Genomic DNA, 24,337 nt, shown 5'->3' with positions numbered 1-24,337 from the left:
TCTTTTAATGCTCTGCTCAAACGCCTTGATTGTGTTTGTTAACAAGCACCTGTGATTGTTTGACGTGGTTTTAACACCTCATAGTACATGATGTTGAGCTGGTCCCATCAAATACAGAGCAGGGTCTTGGAGCCATGAATATTCGGTTTGGTCGTAGACGTGAAAGCATGGCCAGGATATCACCATGATTTTTTGCATTTAGGTTTATCGTAATGAGCCCATTTTTCGTCCCCAGTCACAATGTGACTATTGCCTCTGAAGCAACTGTTCACAAACACACAAACGCCGTTCAACGTCTCTTGGTTTCAACTCACACGGTACCCAAGTTCGTTCTTTCTGAATCGTGCCCATAGCCTTGAGACATTTTGAAATGACTTGCTGTGTCACTCTCACTAATTGTGCCAATTCTTCTTGAGTTTGACGTGAGTCTTCACTCTGCAATGTCTCCGATTCTGCATCTTCGAAAACATTCTGTCTTCCACCACTTTGCCAGTCAACGATGTTAAAATCACCATTCTTGAAGTGTTGAAACCACTCATGACACATTCTGTCACTAATAGCATCCTTAGCATATGTACTTGAGAGCATTCGATGTGACCTCAGCCACTCTTTTCTTCATATTGAAACAAAACAGTAACACCTCCTGCAAATGATGAGAATTAGGCTCATAAACTGACATTTTCAATCAAGAACAACTTTATGATACAGGCACAAATCAACTAATGCTTGAATGAGGTTATGTTGACCGAGGTCCAAGCTAACTGTCTGATGTCTGCGATCTGTTTCTTTCGACCCCTACTTACCGTTGTCGCCACCTGTCGGCAAACGGCATGAGCAAAGTTGTACACTTTGTATTACATGACCAACATGCTATTCCGTGTTGCTCAATTATTTCCCAGTAATGTTGGCATCTCATGAAGTTAAAGAATGACTCAAGGTGGTGAAAGCCTATACACTGTTCTTTCTACAATTTCTGTACAGAATGTGCATTGTAGAGAGCCGTGTTATAACCTTGAAAGATGCCATTGCATTTTTGGAAAAGGTGCAACAATTTCAGGTGCTTGACACACCAAATGGTTTATACACCACCATTACCCTGTACTGCAGTTGCATTACACGGTGAATCCATAGTCGTTAACGTCTTAATGTCAAACACTTTTAGTATGGAAGCTCTTGAACACATTACAAGAACAGACATTTGTGTGATTGGGAGACCCACTCTTCCGGCCCTGTGTTCTTTATCAGACCCTGTTAAGTCATTTTCTTTCCTGTTTTGCTGATGCGCTCATTACCTGTATTCAGTGCAGCACTGTTATGACGTTCTATGTTGATTCATTGCTTACAGTTCATGTTGTACAAGTTGTTGCATTGATCATTCATTGTTTGTACCCTTTTTAAGTTTTCTTACAATAGAGAACATTAACCTGTAACCATACAGAAGCCACAGAAACTTTATGTGATACGTAAAATTCATCAACATGCAGTAGGTACTGATTTGGTATAGCTTACACATGTAGAAAGTCCAGGACATCTTGCATAGTGAATACTGACCAATCTGGGCCTAGTTTTATCCAGTTTCCCTAATACATAAATAGATAATTTTGATGTGTTGCAGCTTCAAGGTCATAACAATTCAGTAAATACATTTGTCTCTACAGAACTATGTATGCTATCACTATCTAAATATGCATTTCATCTGAATGTTTGAGGAAAGATATTAAATGGGCTTCAGTGGAAACCAGTAATTTTTATGGCACTATTCCTTTGTGGACATTTATTTTAATAAAACTTGGATGAATAATTTGCATTCCTGACTGGCAATAAGCAGAAATAATCTCTTGAATACAGAAGATGACTATCGTAGGACTATAATAATTGGTAACTTTGAAATATATGAAACTAATGGTTTAGAAAAAAAAGCTACCATTCATTCTACACGCAAGGAGATGAGTAGTGGACAGATTTATGAAAGGTAAGTGTTTTCTGCAGTGGTTTCAACTTTTGCCTAAGTTACTCTTCAGAGCAGAGAGACAAAGGAAAAAGAGAGAGAGAGGGAGGGGGGGGGTTGAACTATTTCTCCACTATGAAGAATGTGAAAATTCAGCAAAAACACTCCTTTTTTATGATTCCTCTTGCCCTCATTTCTAATATGAGGGTGTCCTATCCCTCAATAATTATTTTGAAACAAGATATTAAATTACTAAAGAACGATGTCTTGAAACCACCAGAGGCAGTTGTAATGAATATTTATTTGTAGGCAACTATTTTCAGTCAAGCAACCATCTTTCAGTTGCAGAATAACATGACAACAGTTTCAAAGCAGTTTCCTTGTAAATTAAATTTGGTACAGTGTTGGCCAGACATTGTGCTTAACACTGTAATAAGACTTTCTGTTTTTGTCTTGGTGACTGCTGGAAAATGTATCAGATAAAAGACACAAATGCAGGTGACAGTCATTGCAAATAAAAAAAAAAAAAAATTGTGTTTTTCATGCTCAGCAAACTCCCTTAAGCTGGATGTAATGTTAATCTGTGTTTTGAAGATATAGTCATTTGACTGAAACTATTTGCCTGTGAAAAATATTCATTACAATGTTATTTGGTAGTTTTGTGGTGCCATTATTTAAACACATTAAAGTCTTGCAGCACTGTTTACAGAAAACACTTTTAACATATTACTGTTGGTTGGCACTTGTTCTCCTCCAGCAAGTAGACAATTTGCTGTGTGCTGTTAGATGTAGTAAAGTAATTAATTTTGATATTCCATATTATTCATTTAAATACATGATTATATGAATTAAAGATTATCTCACAAATAGAATACGATATTTGAAATGTGGCAACATTCTTCTCTGTGAACATTCCATCTGCACTGTAAACAAATTTGTGTGGAAATCAATGGTTTGCATTTTTCTTGTAAAGTAGTATACCATGTAAGGGAAAATGTCATCCAAATAAACATATTAAATTTGGTATCTCATTTATTAAAAAGTAAAACATTTAAAAGAGTTAATATATATAAATATATTTATACAAATTTAGTAACAAACGTATTACTCTGTTACAAACATTTTGTATAAATAAAGGCACATGCAGTCTTCTAGTAGGAAATTACAAATGGTCCGTGATTTTTTTTTTTTCCTTCCTCAAAAGATGAAATAATTAAAAAACACACAAAATTGTTGCTTTTTAACAAATAAGTTGACATGCTGTCTTATAAAGGCAATTATCTGAAGCCCAAAAAAGCTTCTCTAAAAAAATGAAGCATTTTCTCTATGTACACACAATTTTAGTGACAAGCAGTATTTTAAAGTATGATTGATGCTGCTATCCAAAGTTGCGTTTCTGTGAATTTATGACCCTAAGTACTGAGGTTATCAGCTCCCTGCCTGCTATTGAAAGTGTGGCTCAGGTACAACTTCAGTGCATGAAACAGTGTCAACTCCGTGGAAATAAATCCAGATTTTATAATGCTCTTCAGAAGCAGGACATAAATTTGAACTGATGAATGTTTGCTAAGAATCAAGTTATTTTGTTAACCATTCGTACATAAATTATGTCTATAGAAACGTACACTTCTTCTAATAACAAGGCCACATTTGTTTTGAATAATAGGTACTTAACAGTTGCCACAGTTTTCTGTCTCACATTAACTTGTTCAAAGTTTTTTTCAGTTTTGTGGTTGACATTCACAAATGAACACTTTCCTTACTCTTCACACTACCTTCCAACCCTGTTTCCTATGACCAAATAGAAGGCCCTTATGAGGCAGCATGTACCAACTGAACTGTTTCCCAAATGATTAAGTGTGAGGATTGGTCAGAGTATGTTTTGTAACATCTAGCGTATGACAATTCCAGCACACAGAGAGACTATAATGCTTTGAGAACATCAGCTCGTTTAACAGGGCAGAGTCACAGTGTCTCACCCAAACTACATTCTACTGTAGGTTTAATTACTTGCTAACAGGACTACAAAAATTTTGAATATAAAAAAATATTTTTGTGGAAGCTAAAATTTGTATTCCCTATACAGTGTGTTCCACTAAATACAGAAGGAAATAATAAGAGTATTGACAGCAGTATACTAAAGACTTGTGAAAAATGAGTGAGAAATAACTTTTACACTTTCCTGCAGGCATCACTGTTGGCATGGAGGTAAACTTGGAGTCAACAAAGGTCACAAGGTCAGCTAACAAATTTGAGATTTAACAGAAGACAAAGCTCAGAGAACCACTTCGTATTTATTCTGTTGTATTCCATGTTATCAGGGCTTGAGCACTGATCTACAGTCTGAGACGTGTATGAGTAGTCAAGATAATTGACATTTTCTTACTTGCGGTGGTAAATCAGTTGGATGTGAACCTAACTTTCATCAGTGCAGATTGTTGAAGTTATTTAATCTACACTAAGTAGGTAGGTTGTATTGCACATAATCATACAGCATGCTAAAGCTCACAAACCATAAGTCTGTGCTTAACACATGTGCATTATCCAGTGAAAATCCCATTGTACAGGTACTGTACTTTATAAATTGCTTTTAATAGCAAAATGTTTCGTAACAGGACATATATCAAATATTTGCAATGTACAACAATCACTGCATGTTGCTGGCTGCTGTGAAAACTGATTGTAAAGTCCAGTGTGAAACACACCCACAGTACAGCTATCATCTTCATTTGTGAGATTTTCATACGAGTAATGGGATTTAGTAGGTATGCTTCAAATGTAAGAATTCTGCAGGGCCTAATATTCTAACGAAGTTACCAAGGGAGTTAATGGATTTGGCATTAGCCTTTGGCAGTAGGACAAGTTTCACAGTTTGGAGTGTACAGTTGTCTTTCTTGTTGTACTAGTTTTCCTGTAAAAGTATTCACTTGAATTACATTATTTTTGCTTAATCCTAAATTCATTATTTACTCAAGAGTCCTAATAAAAACATTTGGTTTTACACACAACACTGAGGCAGGAATTTCAAACTTGTACATTATGCTAGCTCAAGCTGTTGCATACATTACTACTTTCTGATTTTATGTCAGGAGAAGGGACTGATCTGTGTGAGTAGGAAAATGCCTTTGATCCAGAAAGCATATGCAAAGCTTCAGGCAGCTCAAGTATGGAATTCAGTATGAAGTCTGGTCGTGGATCCAGTTCTTGTTGTCCTGTAAGTGGAACCCATACAGTTGTTCCAATATCAGCCAACATTGCACCACAGATGTCAGTTTCAAGTTTGTCACCAACCATGAGACAGTGTTCTGGTTCTGTCTGAAGCTGTTTGCATGCCTCTAAAAATATTGCTTTTTGAGGTTTTTCCCAAGGCAGATCTCCAGATACCAATATACAGTCAAAGCAGTTTTGAAGACCTAATCCCTGTATCTTCTCCCACTGAGCACGAGATGTTCCATTTGTAATCAAACCTAAATGATACTGAGACTGAAGTTTATGCAGCAAAGCCCAGATCTCAGCACCAGGAAGTAGATATGTCATTCTTAATTGAAGCCACATCCTGTATACATTGTCTGAAAACAATTGCAATGGATAATTAAAATGTGTTCAATTAATATATCAGTTAAAGTTACATATTATAATTGAAAATACATTATTAGTAATAATAATGTTCATATTAATTATCATTATTAAGGATTTACAGATGCCATAGTTTCTTTGTTTGCTGTGAAAATTCTTGACAGAATAGGACAGTTAGTAACAACCAACCTGATATGTGTGTATATGTAGAGCCAAGTGCTTGGGTCCATAGAAAGAGTCGCCATTGGTCAAGACTCATGTCACTATTTTCTGGACAAGATTGGAAATTCTTCAGAAATATACGTGTGTATGCTTCAGCTTTTGATTTTGGTACATCATATTCTTCTTGTAAGTATTCTGAAACCTGTTAATTTACAGTGTTTGAGGTTTATTTAGCTTGTATGTTATTCTGAGTCAAAGTAGGTAAAAATTTAAATATAGACCATTAATTGAGATTGACTGTATTATGAATGGCGAACCAACATTTCCTGACTTCGTTTTCCCATTTTTGCCCTTTCACTCAAGGTTTGAGCTTGATGGTCATCAAAACAAGGCATTTGTTTATTACTTCCTAGTTCACAACTATAATAAGCAGTTTCTCAATAATTAGCAGTTTCAGTTGCCTTGGACACAACTGGATTGCTTTCAGAATGGAAAAGAACACCCCACTAACTAAGTAAAACATTAGATTATTTTGTTTGTTTTTAAGTCCATAGTCTGTAACTCTTAAACAAAACTGTTAATTTATTCCTAAATCTGAATTACTGTATTTGCTATTTATTGTTGTATTCAGAACCTCAGCAGATCTGAATGTTACATGTAAAGAAAACTGAGTAACATTGAAGTATGTAGTATCATGTTAGAATAGAGGAAATTTTCAGCGAAGAGCTGACCCCACATGGAAGATTGTTTCATATTCTCAGAAAAGAGAAGATATACTTTTTAAACTAGAGCAACAGACTCTGTTTGTGTTTTTATGGCAAGAAGGTTGTGAGCGTCTTAATAATTATTCAGCTAATTGAAAATAAATATGAATCATCTTGCAGCCAGATAACACTGCATGAGCCTTATTATCTATCATATGTTTTTAATTCAGATCTTAATAATACTGTGTTGCAGTCTGTTCTTGTTTTTACCCCCTCTGTGTAATTCGCTAATCAATTTTTAATATCTCTACCATTTTTTCTTATAACACTACTGCTTTCTCTAAAACTTGACACCGGCCGGTATGGCCGAGCGGTTCTAGGCACTACAGTCTGGAACCGCGCGACCGTTACGGTCGCAGGTTCGAATCCTGCCTCGGGAATGGATGTGTGTGTTGTCCTTAGGTTAGTTAGGTTTAAGTAGTTCTAAGTTCTAGGGGACTGATGACCTCGGAAGTTAAGTCCTATAGCGCTCAGAGTCATTTTCTAAAACTTGACAGTGTGCCAGTGAGGTATTTGCATTCAAGTGCTGTACTAACCACTTCGCTCTCATTGCTTGAGCTGAGTATTATACAGCCTTCTCTTTGATTTATCACAATGTTATCGTCAGGATGCAGCTTTAGCCAAAAAATTGGCAGGTACAAGACATGACTGTGTACCTTAAAATATATGTACTTTGTGTGTTGCCTGGAGACTTTAAACTTCATCCTACAGATTTATCCCAGAACCTGAAATTCAATTGCCTTGGAGACAACTGGATTGCTTTCAGCATGGAAAGGAAAGCTCCTCTAACTAGTATGACATTTAGGTTTTTTTTTTTTGTTTGTTTTTAAATCCATAGCTTGTGAATGTTAAACAAAACTGTTAATTTGTTCCTAAATTTGAATTATTTGCTATTTTATTGCATGTGTTCGGAAGACCTCGGCAGATCTGAATACTACATGTAAAGAAAACTGAGTAATATTAAAGTATGTAGTATCATGTTAGAATAGAGAAAATTTTCAGGAAGGTGCTGATCTGCTTAGTCAATACTGCAAAAACTTTTCAAGCTAAAACTGAATGGCAAACAGATATTACATACACAGTTATTACTGGAACCCACTCTCGGAAGACAAAATTGTGTAGAGGCACGCTGTCACATTTATGTCTATGAAGAAACACTGTCCTACTTAGCTATCTAAATACTTTTGTTAAAGAAACCTTTTGCAAGAATGCCTCAGTGTATACTCTCTCTCTCTCTCTCTCCCCCCCTCTCTCTCTCTCCCTCTCTCTCTCTCTCTCTCTCTCTCTCTCTCTCTCTCTCTCTCTCCCCCTTCTCCCTCCCACAGTCATTATTGTGACAGCTGACATATCCACCAATTCTTTGCACTTACTTAATCTCCAATTTCAGCATTGCCATTGTAAGTTTTTTCACGTTGGACACTACAGACATCAAATTAAGATTATGCTTGTGATTCATATACAGGGTTATTACAAATTATTGAAGTGATTTCACAGCTCTACAATAACTTTATTATTTGAGATATTTTCACAATGCTTTGCACACACATACAAAAACTCAAAAAGTTTTTTTAGGCATTCACAAATGTTCGATATGTGCCCCTTTAGTGATTCGGCAGACATCAAGCCGATAATCAAGTTCCTCCCACACTCGGCGCAGCATGTCCCCATCAATGAGTTCGAAAGCATCATTGATGCGAGCTCGCAGTTCTGGCACGTTTCTTGGTAGAGGAGGTTTAAACACTGAATCTTTCACATAACGCCACAGAAAGAAATTGCATGGGGTTAAGTCAGGAGAGCGTGGAGGCCATGACATGAATTGCTGATCACGATCTCCATCACGACCGATCCATCGGTTTTCCAATCTCCTGTTTAAGAAATGCCGAACATCATGATGGAAATGCGTTGGAGCACCATCCTGTTGAAAGATGAAGTCGGCGCTATCGGTCTCCAGTTGTGGCATGAGCCAATTTTCCAGCATGTCCAGATACACGTGTCCTGTAACGTTTTTTTCGCAGAAGAAAAAGGGGCCGTAAACTTTAAACTGTGAGATTGCACAAAACACGTTAACTTTTGGTGAATTGCGAATTTGCTGCACGAATGCGTGAGGATTCTCTACGGCCCAGATTCGCACATTGTGTCTGTTCACTTCACCATTAAGAAAAAATGTTGCTTCATCACTGAAAACAAGTTTCGCACTGAACGCATCCTCTTCCATGAGCTGTTGCAACCGCGCCGAAAATTCAAAGCGTTTGACTTTGTCATCGGGTGTCAAGGCTTGTAGCAATTGTAAACGGTAAGGCTTCTGCTTTAGCCTTTTCCGTAAGATTTTCCAAACCGTTGGCTGTGGTACGTTTGGCTCACTGCTTGCTTTATTCGTCGACTTCCGCGGGCTACGCGTGAAACTTGCCCGCACGCGTTCAACCGTTTCTTCGCTCACTGCAGGCCGACCCGTTGATTTCCCCTTACAGAGGCATCCAGAAGCTTTAAACTGTGCATACCATCGCTGAATGGAGTTAGCAGTTGGTGGATCTTTGTTGAACTTCGTCCAGAAGTATCGTTGCACTGTTATCACTGACTGATGTGAGCGCATTTCAAGCACGACATACGCTTTCTCGGCTCCTGTCGCCATTTTGTTTCACTGCGCTCTCGAGCGCTCTGGCGGCAGAAACCTGAAGTGCGGCTTCAGCTGAACAAAACTTTATGAATTTTTCTACGTATCTGTAGTGTGTCGTGACCATATGTCAATGAATGGAGCTACAGTGAATTTATGAAATCGCTTCAATCATTTGTAATAGCCCTGTATGTGTGAATTAATAAAATGAAGAATTCAACAGGAATTGGTGTAAAAGATATCCTTAAACTTTTCAAAATAAAGTTGTGCACTTTCAGAAGGTTTACATACTTTTGGCAAAAGAGAATATATGTATATAAGCTCCACAATACTGCATTATGGATTGATAGACAGGAGAAAGAATAAACGTATACAAACTGCTTCACAGCACTACACTTATTGATAGACAGGAGAAAGAATAAACGTATACCAACTGCTTCACAGCATTACACTACACTGTAGAGTCCTACAGTATGCCATCTGATTATAGCTTGTTTCATGCAATGACAGAAATTTGGAATCATTTGAAGTTTCATTAGAAAACTTAACTACCAATTTTTGTACTGATAGAGCATTCCTGTTTTTTATAACACCACCTGCTTAGTTGATTCAAATGTACATGTGTGAACTTGATCATCTGAGGAATTAGAATTGTAACAAGGACAAAATTGCCTCCAAATTATTCCCTGTTAGTGTAATTACAGCAAATCAACTCATTTCGTTTCAAGTCTACTTCGTCCATCCGAGATAAAGTTCCAAGCTGCACTGAAATTTCTTTCACTAGTCATATTTCAGATTGGAACACAAAACATTCTTCTTGCTAAATTAGGAAAGAGACTGCTGTTATACTTCCACCTCTCAGGTGGATCGTCATTGTCACCACTATCCATTCAGGTTAAATACAAGTCAATTTCATCGGTAGATTGTGTATGACATGGTCCACAATCTAGTCACTCTGAAAACAGAGCATTTTTTTGACTGCTGAGCATGATTGACATTCTCTCAGTGGCCATTATAAAAACAGTGAGATATTACTGCCATGTCATAATTTTGTTGTAGCTTATCAGGAACTGAATCCCATCTCATATTTGATGCACAGTATTAAGTGTTCCAGCCCGATCAGAAACAGACCATTTTCAATAATCAGAAGGTCAATCACAGACACATTTCAATTCTGTGCAACTTTTGAATTTCAGCTTTCTCCCCTACGAAACAGAGACAGCACTCATTCGACAATCGTAGTATCCACAGTTAATAGACGATAATGTGATAGTTGTGCTGTACTGTCTAGATACTTGTGCCGCTGAAATTGGCACTTTGCAGTTTTCATTTGCAGGACACGCAGAATCTGTTAAACAAGAAAATGGGTCCACAGTAATTTAAATGTACCTCTGTATCTTTGGGCCCTGTTTTACAATGACTTTTCAATTCGTGTACCCGTAACAAAACAGACTGAACTGTTAGAAACTTCTTGCCTTCCAGCACTTCTGTTGCATCTTTGAATGGCTCTAAGAATGTGATGAGTTCTTTTTGAGTGTTGTTGTCGTAACTAGTAAGTTGTTAAGACAGACGCTTCTCTCCCGAGGCATTTCCATGATTTAATCATACTGCCTAACTGCAGACTGTAGCATTCTGTGAAAGCCTACCTAGTGTCCATTTCTTGCTTCAAGCTTGTCTGCATCAAATTCACATGACCAGTTTTCTTCAAAAAGTGGACAGTATCTTTGACAGCATAAGTTCTGGAATTAATTACAGCAAACTCATTTATCAAATAATCATCATCAAAAATGTGTTTCAGGACTGTGTTCAACACATTTGTAAAGCATTATGCATGCTGAAAGTATTGCAATGCCTTGCATACATTAGTACCTCGATCGTCAACAAGTGAAAGCATATTCAAATGCTGGCAGTTTACTCCTACAAAGCAAGTAATGTTTTCTAGATGTAGTTGTTAATAAATTCCTCAGATTTTTTTTTTCTTCACAGGAAAAGGAGTTGCTTTCACACTCCCCTTCATCTCACATATATGCGCTATGATCCTACAGCGGGGAACTGAGTGGCCGCTGAGGTTAGGATAGTAGACTTTTTGACCATCTGAGCCTGCTCAAACGAGCACCAAGGAAGTTGAGTGCACTTGCTCGCCATGTCCAAAGCAGTTGTATTGACATCTGCCAGACTTAAGTAGAACTGCATTCACCGAGCAATATGAGCGAGCATAAATGTCAGATGCAGACCTCTGTTCCTCAGTTTTGAGAAGCTGTACGTGATGTCAAGATAACACTTGGGTAACAAAGCTGCTTTTAGATGTAGCACTTTTCAGTTGCATTACTGCAGGTGCTCATTATCACAAACAACATGTTACAGATTGTCAACTTTAGAATAATTTTGGGACTCATTTAAACAATAAAGTTAGAAGTTAAACTAGAGGTCTTTTTAGTATTCATTGCTTTATTAATAAGGAGCTTTGTGTCCTCAGACACTGGAATTTAGCCAAATAATGACAAGTGTCAAACACTGAAAGACCGGATCAGTTTGGAAATGGGACAGATTTTACCAGAGTATCATAACTTTGTTGCAGAAGTGTATTTGATGCAGTTTTTCCATTCTTTAGTAAACTTATGTTTTCCGTTGAAAGCAATACCTGAATGGTCTGTAATAACTGATACATGTATCATTGCATCTGAACAACTTACATTTTTTTGTACAAAGTACTTTAGTGGAAAGCTCCATTTATGCAGATGGCAAATGAACATTCTCCCATCTTGTTTCTTGATAACTGCCTGTGCATGGCTCTCAATGATCCATTAGATAAAAATATAGTGGGATTCAGATATAGGAGGGGAGTGTAAAGGTTTTCCTGCTATCAAGAAGTCTCATACCACTGAAACTAAACAAAGCAGAGTATTTTTTGTGAAACTAAATATTTTGTGAAAAAGTCAGAACTCTTTCCTCTACAGTACACTAATTATTCAGTAATCTGAAACACCAATCATAGAATTGAATATTTCTGGAAAGGGTAATGAAACATTCAACTTTTTTTTCCCTCTCTAGTTTAATGTGATTTACCTTCATACTTCCAAATGCAATATGACTGGATAAGATAAATTGGTCCGTGTACTTCTCTTAGTGATATCATACAATGCAACAAGATATGAGGAAGTCTAACAGAATGAAAGTAAAAAATAAGTACAAACAACAATTGTGGCATGAGGACTTTCCACTCATGAGCTACCAAAGGAAAGACAAGAGATCAGAGCTGACACACACAAAGTCAACAGCAGGAGTCACGAATTAGACTTAAACTTGGTATGAATCTAGCTTGTGAAGCAATTCAGTGTTGAATTGCTGGTATACAAACTTGCATACATGTGAGGAGGGGCACGGGGTAGATGTGTGCAGTGCTTTCAATAGTTGACAGATGACTTCCAGGCCCATTCCTGATTCAGTTGTTTCAGCAACTTAAGAATACACTCTTCTTTTATTAAAAATATTGTTAGTGCAAGATGTAGATATCTGACCAAAAGTATTTGAACACCTATTAGTATACATTAATATGGATGTGTGCCCCCTTTGCCTTTGTGCCAGGTTGAACTCTGCTGTGGACACTTTCAACAAGACATCTGAATGTCTTTGGAGCAACTGACAGTACATTCTTCTTCAAGAGCCAAGACCAAAGAAGGTCTTGGCTTTGATGCTGGGGTCTGGAGTGAAGTCGACTTTCTAATTCCTCCCAAAGATGTTCCATTGGATTCAGGTTGGGGGTCTGGAGGAGGAGGAGGAAGAAGAAGAAATGGTGCCCTTACCATAACACCAAACTAAACCTGATGGCAGGCAACCTCCGTGCACTCGCCAAACCCTAACACTTCCATCAGATTGCCACATAGTGTAGCATGATTAATCACTTTAAATTACTTGTTTCCAGTTATTCATTGTCCAGTGACGCTGCTCTTTTCACCGCCTCAGGCGTCAGTATTGGCTACAAAATGTGTGGCTTGTGAGAAGCTGCTTAACCATTGTGCCTCATTCTTTTAAAGTCCTTACGCACGGTCATTCTGCTAGCTGTTCTGCTGGTAGCACTCTGTACCTCACTAGTGATTCCTTCCGATGATATCATGTGACTTTTTTTATGATCATCCTCTGCAATGCTCTAGACAGTCCCAGTCTGTCAGTGCATGAAGTCCGCTCCACTTCACAACTACATAATCCCATCACAGACAGTCAACATGAACAGCTTTAGAAACATTGAAATCTTCCTAGTAGATTTGTTACTCAGGCAACATCCGACGACTACCATGTTCACCACCTGAGACACAGCACGATCGCAATTGTGCAGACATCTCGGCACTTCTCATGGCCAATCCACATTCCCACTTAGCACCACCTATCCACAATCCCTATCAACAGCCTAGATCACATAAAATATTTCTTTATTTAAGATACCAGGTTTCGACAGACTTTGCTGTCATCTTCAGGTCTTAAAAATCTTTTTATTGTGGAAAATGTGTTCATATATACATCACAGATGCTCGTTGCATTATGACAAACCTTTTAGAATGTGCTGATTTTTATCCACGTGACAACTTGGTGTGAAGTTCAGTGTGAAATGGACATGTTTTCACAACAAACATATTTTTAAGACCTGAAGATAAGCAAAGTCCATCAAAACTAATTGTCTTAAATAAAGAAACGCCTGCATTTTATGCCATCTAGCCTGTTGAATGGTTTTTAGCAACTAAAACAGATCACATTTTCATTACTCTCAAAATGAGAAAATTCAATTCTACTATTTGAGTGCATCCTTAATGGACTCTTTTTTTATGCAGCACAGTCTTATGAGAGAAGATGGAGAGTGTAACTCACACTGCTTTGCTTTCATCAACTTCATCTGTTCTAGAGACAAAACTATATCAGTCAATCCCCTCAAGAAAATCTTTAGTTGCTAAATTACAAACTTTATAATTTCTGAATGTAGGTACTTTCCCATATGCTTTGCATCTAGCTTATTGCTTCACATTATACCATGCTAACGGCTCAGCCTCCTAAAAATCCAGTATAACTTTGTTACATACATTTTGTTATTAAACATCTGCATGTATCATTGGATATTGTCAGTTATGTAGGATCTGAACCGTTTTTAATTGATGTGTTAAAAGGTCTACCAGAAGATGAGAGCATAATCATAAGTAGTCTTCTGTATATACGGTTCCACAGCGGCTCCAAATTAAGAGAAGTCATTGTCCTGTGTATGTTGTTTTTATTTTGGGAATAAATGCATTCTCTATCAACTGCATCATCTTAACTTGCCTCAATAAATAATTTTAATTAGTAGTGAATAAATAAAGTCAATATTGCTCTGCTTGAAATTCATTATTCCATCTGAAATACATCATTAACTTTCACCTACAAACGTTAAATAACTGTCAAAGCTGAGAAAGCACAGAATTATCCTGTCTTTAGAACCAAAAAAAGTATCTTAAGACAACCATGTTAATGGTCTATGTTGTAATGTTTTTCACTAAGTAAATGTACTGCAATTTTAAAATGGCCTCAAGAGAGATTGTATTATGATCTGTGAAACATGTGAATGCTCAAACATTTCTCTGAGCCTAGTGAAAAAAATTCAAACATTATTTGCGAAATTGTTCCACACAATTAAATGACAGTTGGAACCCTTAGTCAGTACTGGTGGTAGTGTCCATTGGCAAATATTTCAGTAATGTCTCGCACTAACATCATGAACTGTCACACCAAATATAACACTAAAAGATGCTACAGATTTTACGAAGTAGGTTGATGGCACACTGGATAGATGTCAGCTTTCCAGTTAGTAAAAAAAAATGCATTCATGGGTCTGAAAAGGGAGCTGGATGCAAAAAGAAGAGATTATATGGAGAAGACAAGAAAAAAAAGCAAAAGAGTTGAGAATGCAGCAGTTTTACTTTTCTGAACAGAAGTATAGTTTAAACAACTACTGTATGTGCACAGAGTGAAGGACCTGAATGTGAAAAGTTTCAATTGTGGTGAAAAAGTATTGTGTTGTATGGGCAGTGAGTGTGAAGTATCTGTAAGCACTCTCATGTGTACCCCCAGACCTTCATAATATTCAAATACAGTGAGATGAAATCAGTGCCAGAGATCACTTAGTCCTACAAAGATTTTTTGCTACATAGAAATATATACTAGTGTATACATCTTGTGACTGTATTCATTTAATCTAAATGCTTAATGCTTGGCATAGTAATATTGTTAGTACATCATGAAATATACTGCCCATATAAAAGTCCATATACATGGTTTTTGTGTGAGCATAAGCTAATGATGGTAGCTGTACAGATGAAAGCTAGAAAAAGTTACTGTACAAATATAATACTGCAGAGCTGAGTGTACATACATGAATCCTAAAGGACTACAACAATCATAATTTTGGCTGAATAATTAGTCAATTACTTCACAGAATTAGTACAAAACTGAATTGAGTATACATGCAGTCTCTAAAACACAACAGACTATACAAAAATAATTATATCAATTAGTCAAGGCCTTAAAGTGGGTTTTTTTTCAACACCAAAGTCACAATCAGTCTCCAAAGCAGTCTGTATTAATTACTTCTGCTCTCAGTCATTTTTCTGTTTATATTGTGCCATGCTTCTTTGCATGCTACCTTAAATCTAGTCATCTAACAATGTTCTATGCTGCTGCTCTAGTATCCTTTACCTCCTCGATTCTTCTTTCTCTTTCCCAGATTTCTTAACACTAACTTTTCATGTGTTGTTTGTTAACTCATCTTTGTGTAAATTTCTCTTGCCTATATAATTTACACTTCTTAATCTTCTTTATGAATGATCTGATCTCGTTTTTGACAATGATGTATTTTATCTCCTTTACTGTATTTCATATCCATCAATATTAAGAAAGTAAAGAATGAAGGCTCTAATTTCCCCGACTACTTTTGGTAAAATGGCATTAGTCATTGCTGGCAAGTAAAAACATGTCTGTCTAAATGTCAGTCATTTATGTAAAGGAAAAAACCTTAAAATGATCAAGCAATAATTTACAGGCCAAATTCTAAGGCATAAGTTTCCCCAACAATATTTAAGACATAGTGCAGGTAGTCCCTTTCCTTCCTCGAACTAATTTTGGAGAAAATAATTAGCACAATGGAAAACTGTGTGTACTAGGTATGAAATCTTTGTACAACAGCTACACTGATAATGGTGTTGACTCTGCACCAGTGCTTGATGGTGGGATGAACAAAGTCAGTGACGTGAAATTCTGTATCTGAAACTGTGGCTGTATGCAATTCGTAATGGCAGCAATTACAAAAGACCAGTACCTGCAAATACCCCTTACTGTTAGCTGCAAATATCTCAGTTCATAAGAACTGATATGCAAGGGGCCTGCTGAGATAGTCTCTGGCCTGTCACTACACTTCTATTTCTTTCTTAATGGACTTACCAAATGTAATGGAAAGTCAAGAGTCACTGTATCTACATTTGACAACTGAAAAGTACGCGTTCTTCTCCTCCATTGTTGTACCCCCAACCCATACCTCAGATTATTTGTATTTTGGACTTTACATGCCTATTCACATTATTTTTAGATTTGGACTTGATCTAGAAATACTTTTTTATTGTTAATATGATATTAAACAAAAGCAAATGAAGGTGAGAAATGTTTCCCTCTTACAAGCCACTCCCCTTTTTTCCCCTCTGAATATAGTCACTTTCACACAATTCAATTACATTTTTAATTTCACTGGTCTTGGTGTTCACACACAGTCTGAAACTTCACTGCTCAATCACCTGTAATGCTTGTTCTATTCTTTGCTGATTCTTCATTACATCATGTCTGTCCTTCACTATACGAGTAACCACTTTAAACAGTAAACACCAAAATGTTTCATGTTACCATATCATACAGCTCATTTCTCTATGTTTACCTATTCTACTCAATGCATTCTCTGTGTTTACCTATTTTACTCAATGCATTAGATTAAGACTGTTAATTTGGATACTAGGGATTGACTACAGGCTTTTTTTCCCAATAATGTGAGTGGTTACACTATCATTTCTCATGCTAACAGTCAATGGAAAGTGTTTCTCATATTATCACAGCACACTTGTGTTACCCAAAAAATTCCTACAGAATTCACCACACTAGATAATGTAATTACACCCCATGCCATATAGTATACAGTCTGATCATAAAATACCTCTATCCAATAGTGGCATAGATCGTAGTACTCCAGGAATCGTCCAAAAGTAGCCAGACTGAAGTTTTTCTTGTGAAATTAAGCATTGTGGTTGTGTTGGAATTTATAAGCAAGTACAATCAATGACACTTTTTTGATCTCCACATGTTATCACAGAACTCTCACAATTGAAAAGTAATACAAAAATATATACTATTTTTACAGAATTTGTAATTTCCCATTATTAATGCCTACAGTAACAAAGAAAATAAAATGCTTTATAGAAAAGACACAACACAATTTAGTTACACAAAGTTACAAGTAACTGACAACTAATCCCCAAAAAGACGTTTTCCAAGTTCCATAAATCTGTGGGTTCTGCATACTGACAGAGCATCATGTTTCTTAAGGACTTTTGCAACACTGTTGTTTGCATCAACAAGGCGACAAAGGAAATCTTCATATGCTGCTTTGGTATTTGCTGGTAGAGAACCTGTTTTAACTTTATTCAGTGTGTCAATAATACCTTGAGCCCATCCACTTTCAATTGCAAATTCAGATATCCAAGGGACAAGGGCCAACACGGCACTCATAGTCTGCATTCCTAAAAACCACAGTTCCATGAGTTCTATCCAATACTTCTTATATGCCATAGTAACAACAAGTGAGGTGGCATCATTTGATTCATCTACATTAAATGCATCCCATAAGAAACGAATTGTAGCTTGTATATACCGACAGATGGTGAAATCATTTTTCTTCACTTTCTTAGCCTGTTGTTTCAAAAGTAAAAGACCAAGAACTGCCATGTTGCCATGAAGGACCAGATTTTCTGGTATGTTTTTCAGTTCTGGTAAATTATTAAAAATAAATTTCAGTAATGTGGCAAACAAAGTGCTTTCTTCGACAAGTTTTGGTTCTAATACAGTTATATTCATAAAAATATTACAAATACTAATCATGGCTGCTCTGGAATCCTTCATCTCCTCCAGTGTTTTTGGATCTAACTCTGGTTCTGGACCTTTTGCTTTGCCCCTCTCCGATTTAGGGACAGGTGGCTTTTTATAGTGTACAATTGACCAATGAAATGCAAAAGATTCATACAATACTTCATCTTCTTTCACATCCAACAAAATTTTTCGGGCTTTTTCTTCTACAGCCAAATGACACAAGGCTGGAAGCATGAAACGCAATACATTTGCTTGACTAATTGGATCTTTCTGAGCTGCTGCCATATCAGTCACTCCTGACTGAGAGGCTTGGGCCTTCTCAGTCAGATATCTTGATCTGTATGCATAAAATGTTTCATTAGCTATTGTTAACATAAAAGGCAATAAAGTGTAAACCGCATTCCTCATGGCTGAGGTTTCTTGTGCAAGCCAAGCAGACAAAACTCTCACCATGGCACAAATAAACATTTTTGCTTTTATATCTAAAGTGTCCTTATTTTTAGGAAAGTCTTTTGACACTTGCAAAAGAACATTCATCACAGCTGCAAATGCACCTTTCAGTGCTGTATACAGTTGCTGCTTTTCTTTCTGTTCCAGTTCAAGTGTGTCTGAAGCTACAAATGAAATAGATAATTCTAACACAGTGAAGCAAGCTGAAACAAGATCTGCATTGGCCATAATAGCCTGAAATTTCTGGTCCTCAAGTTGCATTCTAACCTCAATTGAGCAAAGTTGAACCAAGAGCATAAAGAACTGACGTGGCTTATCTTCATCTGTCAGTGTCCACTCAACACCCAATATTTCTACCATGACTGAAGCAAGTTTAAGAGCAGGGTCTCTCTGTGATTTACCTATTTTGCTAGACAAAATATCTGTCAATCCTTTTTGAATAGTTCCAGGCCATATTTCCTCAGTGGCTGTTGCAGCAATTATTTCCTTCCTGCAATTAGCCAGTAAGGCCTGAAGCACCCCACAGAGTTCAAACTTCCGCTCACTATGATCAGTCTCAAAATCCAGCGCTATTTTAGTCACTATTGCATGGAATGGTTTTGGATTATTGTCCCATGCAGAAGGCCCGACACAGCTAACAAGAGTCACTAATATACTAAGGGCTTCATCAGTCTGAAAACTTTGCTGCGAATATATCTCAGACATTTTGGAAATAGCACCAGCATCTAGCAAAGCTTTCTGACCAGGTTCATGTGCAGCTATATGCTGAAGGCATGTGTATGCCTCATTTACAACCATCAGATTATCATCAAGATCGTCATCATCTGCTTGTTGCACGATATCCAAGAACACGGGTATATTAGCAAGCATCTCTGGATGAGTTGCGAGTTCAGGATCTGAACAGAAACTTGACAAGACTGACAATGCCACTGACTTGTAAACAGTTGGTGGACAATCAGCAGGAACGTCCGGGCTTAGCAACAGTCTCTTCAAGAACGGGAAACCAATTGCTTCAAACAGAAGTCTTTTGCTAGCGGTATTGCAATCTTTAGCTTTAACAAGTTTCGTCACCATAAAAAGGGCAGCAAACTTTTCAGTATCGCTCTGGGACGCCTTGAGAATGGCTACACACTTCTTTACAGATTCTGGAACCCCTCCCGACATGATGGAGGAAGTATTCACACACTTTTATGAATGGAAACTACGTGAAGAACATAAACACAAATTCGCCGTCTGCACTGCGTAAACTTTCACTTCGAAACAACTGCGTAAACAAACGAAATCAGCAGCACATGATTTTCGTGTCACGGGCCGCTAAGCGACTAGCAGAAGCTGCCTATCAGTCTGTCTATTTTCGAAAACACATTGACCGTCGCCCCGAAGTCTATATTTGGAACACATGTCTAGAGTTTCCATAGCGTCTCCATCGGCTTCCGTGGTCGAGTTATTTCTAGCACTCAAACGCGAGTTCCGCCACTATCTATCGATTATCGGGCAACATCGATAGGCTTCTGTAGAGTCGCTTGAAAATTAACCTTGAACAACCGGTATATAGAGGCGTCTTTGTTTTCGTTTAAACATACTGTACCTTTTCACACGTCAGCTGATCACTTTTCCTGGTGGTTATTAATGTATTGTCAAGATCAAATAATATCGCAGAAACCTTTCGGGTTCTTATCGAAACATCTTTGATATTTGTTCGCATACTGTGTATAATATTTCTTCCACAGGAGTATAATACGCGGAGCAGCATAAATCACTGTAGTGAGTAGCCGTTTTCTACAATTCACTTTTAAAGGCCTTTGAACTGAAACCAAAGCCCACAACGCCGAAGATAGGAACTGATCGGTTAATCCACGATAAATATCATTGACGTTGTAGAAGGCTGTATAGGTTATCTACAATAGAGGTGTAAAATGCGTATTGCAGTCTAGTTCAGACTTAATTTTATTTGGAAAATAATACGTCAGCAATTAATTTCTACTTCCTATGTGTACCAGAAACAAGTACTATGAGCAGAAGTTGTTGCTCATTGTCTTCAAAACACTAGATGGTAAAAATTGTACTTATAATTAGTGTCCCAGCATGTAACTAAAATAAACGTCACTCGCGGGACGCGCAAGCGGAATAACAGAGCGTAACTCGATTTAACTTTGCATCTGGCGTTCGAGTCGCGACAATTTGTGCTCCATTAGCGGAAGCCGATTACAGTTCCTCAGAATTTGGAAACTAGGCAAGCTTGAGTTTTGCGAAAAACTGAAACAATGGAAAATGGATAAACCTAAAGATAAAAAAGAGAGAAATTCAGGTGCTGAAAAAGTCGTATGTAGCAGATTTTTAGTAACGATATATATGAAGGAGAGGAAGGTGTTTCTTGATAAAATAATATGTAGAATAGCTGAGATACGACAAACTGTGGTGATAATGTGATTTAGTTTAGGAGGAAATATCAACGTTAACTGGTGTTTTTCGTCCAGTTTTTATCTTGGCAACTAACGTTTCACCTATCGAGTGTCAACATCATTCGTGTCACGACCATCATTATGATGAAGAGAATTTTTGCTCACTGTCTTTGATGAATCGAAGTTGGAAGATAGCTTTCCAGAGAGTCACATATGCAATTTGTAAACAGCTTTATAAGCAAAATAAGCCCGATGTAATTAATTTATCTTTCATATTTGTGGTCTTGACAATAATGAAGCTATGTGAATAAACATGTACTGTAATGTAGAATATTTACTTCGGAGCAATGTATGTATTTTAAAATGAAACTATACTGTTTACGATTGTCAAAGTTCCCCAGAAAGATAAGATTGTATATTTATTTTATACTATACACAATGTCTTTGTAGATATTACATTGTTTTTTATTAAACTGAATATAGTTCACACGTTTTTGATTGTTGGTGGGTTTATGTATTAGAGTTTCTGATATACATTTAAGTAACACCATGTCTGGCAGAATTATGGCTATAATAAGTTTCAGCTGGTTTGCTTTTGCCACAAGGAGTAATGTCTAAAAAATATCTCAGTGACATGACATACAAGTAATTAGTATTGACCAGGCAGTTATTAAATTTAATATTCACTTCACATTTAGAGCATTCATATCACTTATTATAAACATTTATATAAAAAGATTTCCATTTGTGGGTTTTGCTGCGGTACGTATGCAACAGAGCATGAGTCCAATATGCAGTGACATACAGGCAAGGGATTAATGTGGCAATTCTATCTTTCCAATGTGTGTGTAGTAAATGTTGAAACTTGAGCTATGGTGATGTTATTACCAAATTTGTCTAAACAGGACCACTGTGCTGTTATTCTTTTCTCAGCTGCCAAAAGGCAGACAGTGTGAGGCATCTACCAGAGAATGAAGAATGTGTATGAGACAGCATGTCTGCCAAAAACTACCATTGTGGAATGATGTGCCAAGTTCAGTGCTAGTCGCAGGTCTACACAAGATGCCAGTCAGTCTGGGTGACCACCTCATCCACTGGAAGTGGAAGACATTTGAGCACCAACCCTACAGTTCTGATAATGTAATTTAGTACAGCCGCTATTTCCCTCCAGCCTGCCTGTCCAGATCACCTGATCTTAATTCATGTGAGTTCCGGGTGTGCAGCTATCTGAAAGATGTTGTGTTCTGTGCTCCACTTAAGAACGTTGCTGAACTGAGCACACGTATTGTACAACACATTCTGAACATTACCCCCAAGAAACTCATCTGTTGTGGAACATGCTATTTCTCAATTTCAACTTGTGCCAGAAGACATTGGACAGCACATTGAACATGTCTTGGGCCAGTCTCACAACAATTAGAAACCAATGTCATCTCGCTTTTTATGCAGTTTTTGGTCCAGGACTATTAAAAACAGATTTTCCTCATCTGATGTCATATGAACTTGCTGTGGTGGACGGGCTTACCTAACTAACAGTGGCACAATTGTTGACTCCCAAACTTGTGTAGTTATGCACATTAAACAGTATGGATAGTGTAATGTGCAACTCAAAGTGTAGTCGTCGTTTTGCATTTCATTTGTTGTTTGTAACTGACCCAATTTGCATTAAGACTCTTACAGTACCATTTATTGCTAAAAATTTGGTTAAATTATTATTTTTTTGTTCAATGATGTTCCCCCTGCCTCAGTAACATGGTGTTCAAATTTTATGTCATTCTAAGAAGTGGTTCTATTTCTGCAGAGATTTGAAGAACAACCCACCAGCAAGAAGGAATTATTAGAATGGAACGGAAATTGTAGGTGTGATGTGCACATGCAGACAAGCAAACGATTACGATTTCCGAAAAATTGGACGATTTATTCAAGAGAAATAGCTTCACAAATTGAGCAAGTCAATAACGCATTGGTCCACCTCTGACCTTTATGCTAGAAGTTATTCAGCTCAGCACTGATTCACAGAGTTTTTGGATGTCCTATTGAGGGATATCATGCCAAATTCTCTCCAACTGGCGCGTTAGATCGTCAAAATCTCGACCTGTGTGGAGGGCCCTGCCCATAATGCTCTCAAAGTTCTCAATTAGGGAAAGACCTGAAGACGTTGCTTGCCAAGGTGGAGTTTGGAAACATGAATACAACCAGTGCAAACTCTCGCCGTCTGTGGGTGAGCATTACGTTACTGAAATTTAGGTTGTCAGGCCATGTGGTGGACGAATCAGGTTAGTATCAAACCACTGTCCGAGTCGTCTCCAGACACGTCTTTGCTGGCCATCAGGGCTCAGTTCGTAGTATGACTCACCAATGAACGCGGTCCTACTCCATCAATGAGATTCCAGCCCTAATGTGCCTGACACCACTGCAAACAGGCTTGTTGATGTACAGGAGTGAATGGTAGTCGATGCAAGGGGCGCCTTGAGCTCAGCCCCCTTTCTGTGAGCTGCCTATTAATTGACATTTTGGTCATAGATGCAACAGTTACACATCAGCTCAATGATAAAGATGAATCATGGGTTCTGTGTGCCTCTTTGACAATTGCTCAGTCAGCATGTTCTGTTGTCTCTCTGGGTCGAACACTGCCTTCGTTGCACTGTTTTATGCATTGGTTCATCCATTCCTGCCAACATTGTCGACTAGTGGCGTCGCTCCTATTCAAACGTCGAGCAGTTCGCTAATTACTCCTGCTGGCTTCTTTGAATCTTAACTACATGTCCTCTCTCAGCTGCTGACATCTGTATGTATCACTCGTGCACCTGCTTGTGTGGCAAAGTTACTGTCCAACTAAGTACACAGAATGAAATACACAAATAATTTATGCCCTGGTATTGGTATGTCCCCTGTTTACTATTCTTGCCAGCTGTGTGGTGAAATGGTGCTGTTGTGTCACACTTCTGTCCATAGGCTGCCAAAGTTCACAATTTTGCATTTTTTGTTAATACCTGTGTGAATGTCAATTTCTAACCAGTTTTGAGTCATCAGTCTTCTGTTTGGTTTGATGTGGCATGCCACGAATTCCTCTCTTGTGTCAACCTTTTCATCTCAGAGTAACAGTTGCAACCTATGTCATCAATTATTTGCTGGATGTATTCCAATCTGTGTCTTTCTCTACAGTTTTTACCCTCTACAGCTCCCTCTTGTACCATGGAAGTTATTCCCTGTTCTCTTCATAGATGTTCTAACATACAGTCCCTTCTCCTTGCCAGTGCTTTCCATAAGTTCCTTTCCTTGC

The 24,337-nt window shown here is 37.7% G+C and overlaps 2 protein-coding genes across 3 annotated transcripts; both read right to left on the bottom strand.

Moving 5' to 3' along the window:
- Positions 1-2,962: 2,962 nt before the first annotated feature.
- LOC124803939 (N-acylneuraminate-9-phosphatase) lies at positions 2,963-20,424 on the bottom strand. 2 transcript variants are annotated; one of them, XM_047264713.1, is made up of 3 exons: positions 20,241-20,424; positions 5,714-5,888; positions 2,963-5,517 (listed from the first exon to the last, which is right to left on the bottom strand). In XM_047264713.1, exons 1-3 carry the CDS (start codon positions 20,403-20,405, stop codon positions 4,991-4,993), a joined length of 867 nt encoding a protein of 288 aa, XP_047120669.1. In that variant the 5' UTR covers positions 20,406-20,424; the 3' UTR covers positions 2,963-4,990. The 2 variants fall into 2 exon arrangements, with proteins under 2 accessions (XP_047120669.1, XP_047120670.1); XM_047264714.1 differs by lacking the exon at positions 20,241-20,424 and adding an exon at positions 17,274-17,456.
- Positions 17,574-20,055, bottom strand: LOC124803923 (neurochondrin homolog). The gene has a single exon (XM_047264712.1). The coding sequence runs from the start codon at positions 19,814-19,816 to the stop codon at positions 17,585-17,587; it is 2,232 nt and encodes a 743-aa protein (XP_047120668.1). The 5' UTR covers positions 19,817-20,055; the 3' UTR covers positions 17,574-17,584.
- Positions 20,425-24,337: the final 3,913 nt, after the last annotated feature.

Source organism: Schistocerca piceifrons, chromosome 1 (genome assembly GCF_021461385.2).
Source record: "Schistocerca piceifrons isolate TAMUIC-IGC-003096 chromosome 1, iqSchPice1.1, whole genome shotgun sequence".
NCBI classification, from domain to species: Eukaryota; Metazoa; Arthropoda; class Insecta; order Orthoptera; family Acrididae; genus Schistocerca; species Schistocerca piceifrons.
This window is presented reverse-complemented; position numbering and strand designations above follow the sequence as displayed.

Bases quoted from the DNA above. Each gene is read 5' to 3' on its own strand.
- LOC124803923 (XM_047264712.1), bottom strand. From the start codon at position 19,816: ATGTCGGGAGGGGTTCCAGAATCTGTAAAGAAGTGTGTAGCCATTCTC.
- LOC124803939 (XM_047264713.1), bottom strand. From the start codon at position 20,405: ATGCTGCTCCGCGTATTATACTCCTGTGGAAGAAATATTATACACAGT. The intron at 5,889-20,240 runs GTACAGTATGTT...GTAAATTAACAG, and splicing joins ATCAGCTGACGTGTGAAAAG to GTTTCAGAATACTTACAAGA. The intron at 5,518-5,713 runs GTTGGTTGTTAC...AATTGTTTTCAG, and splicing joins TACATATACACACATATCAG to ACAATGTATACAGGATGTGG.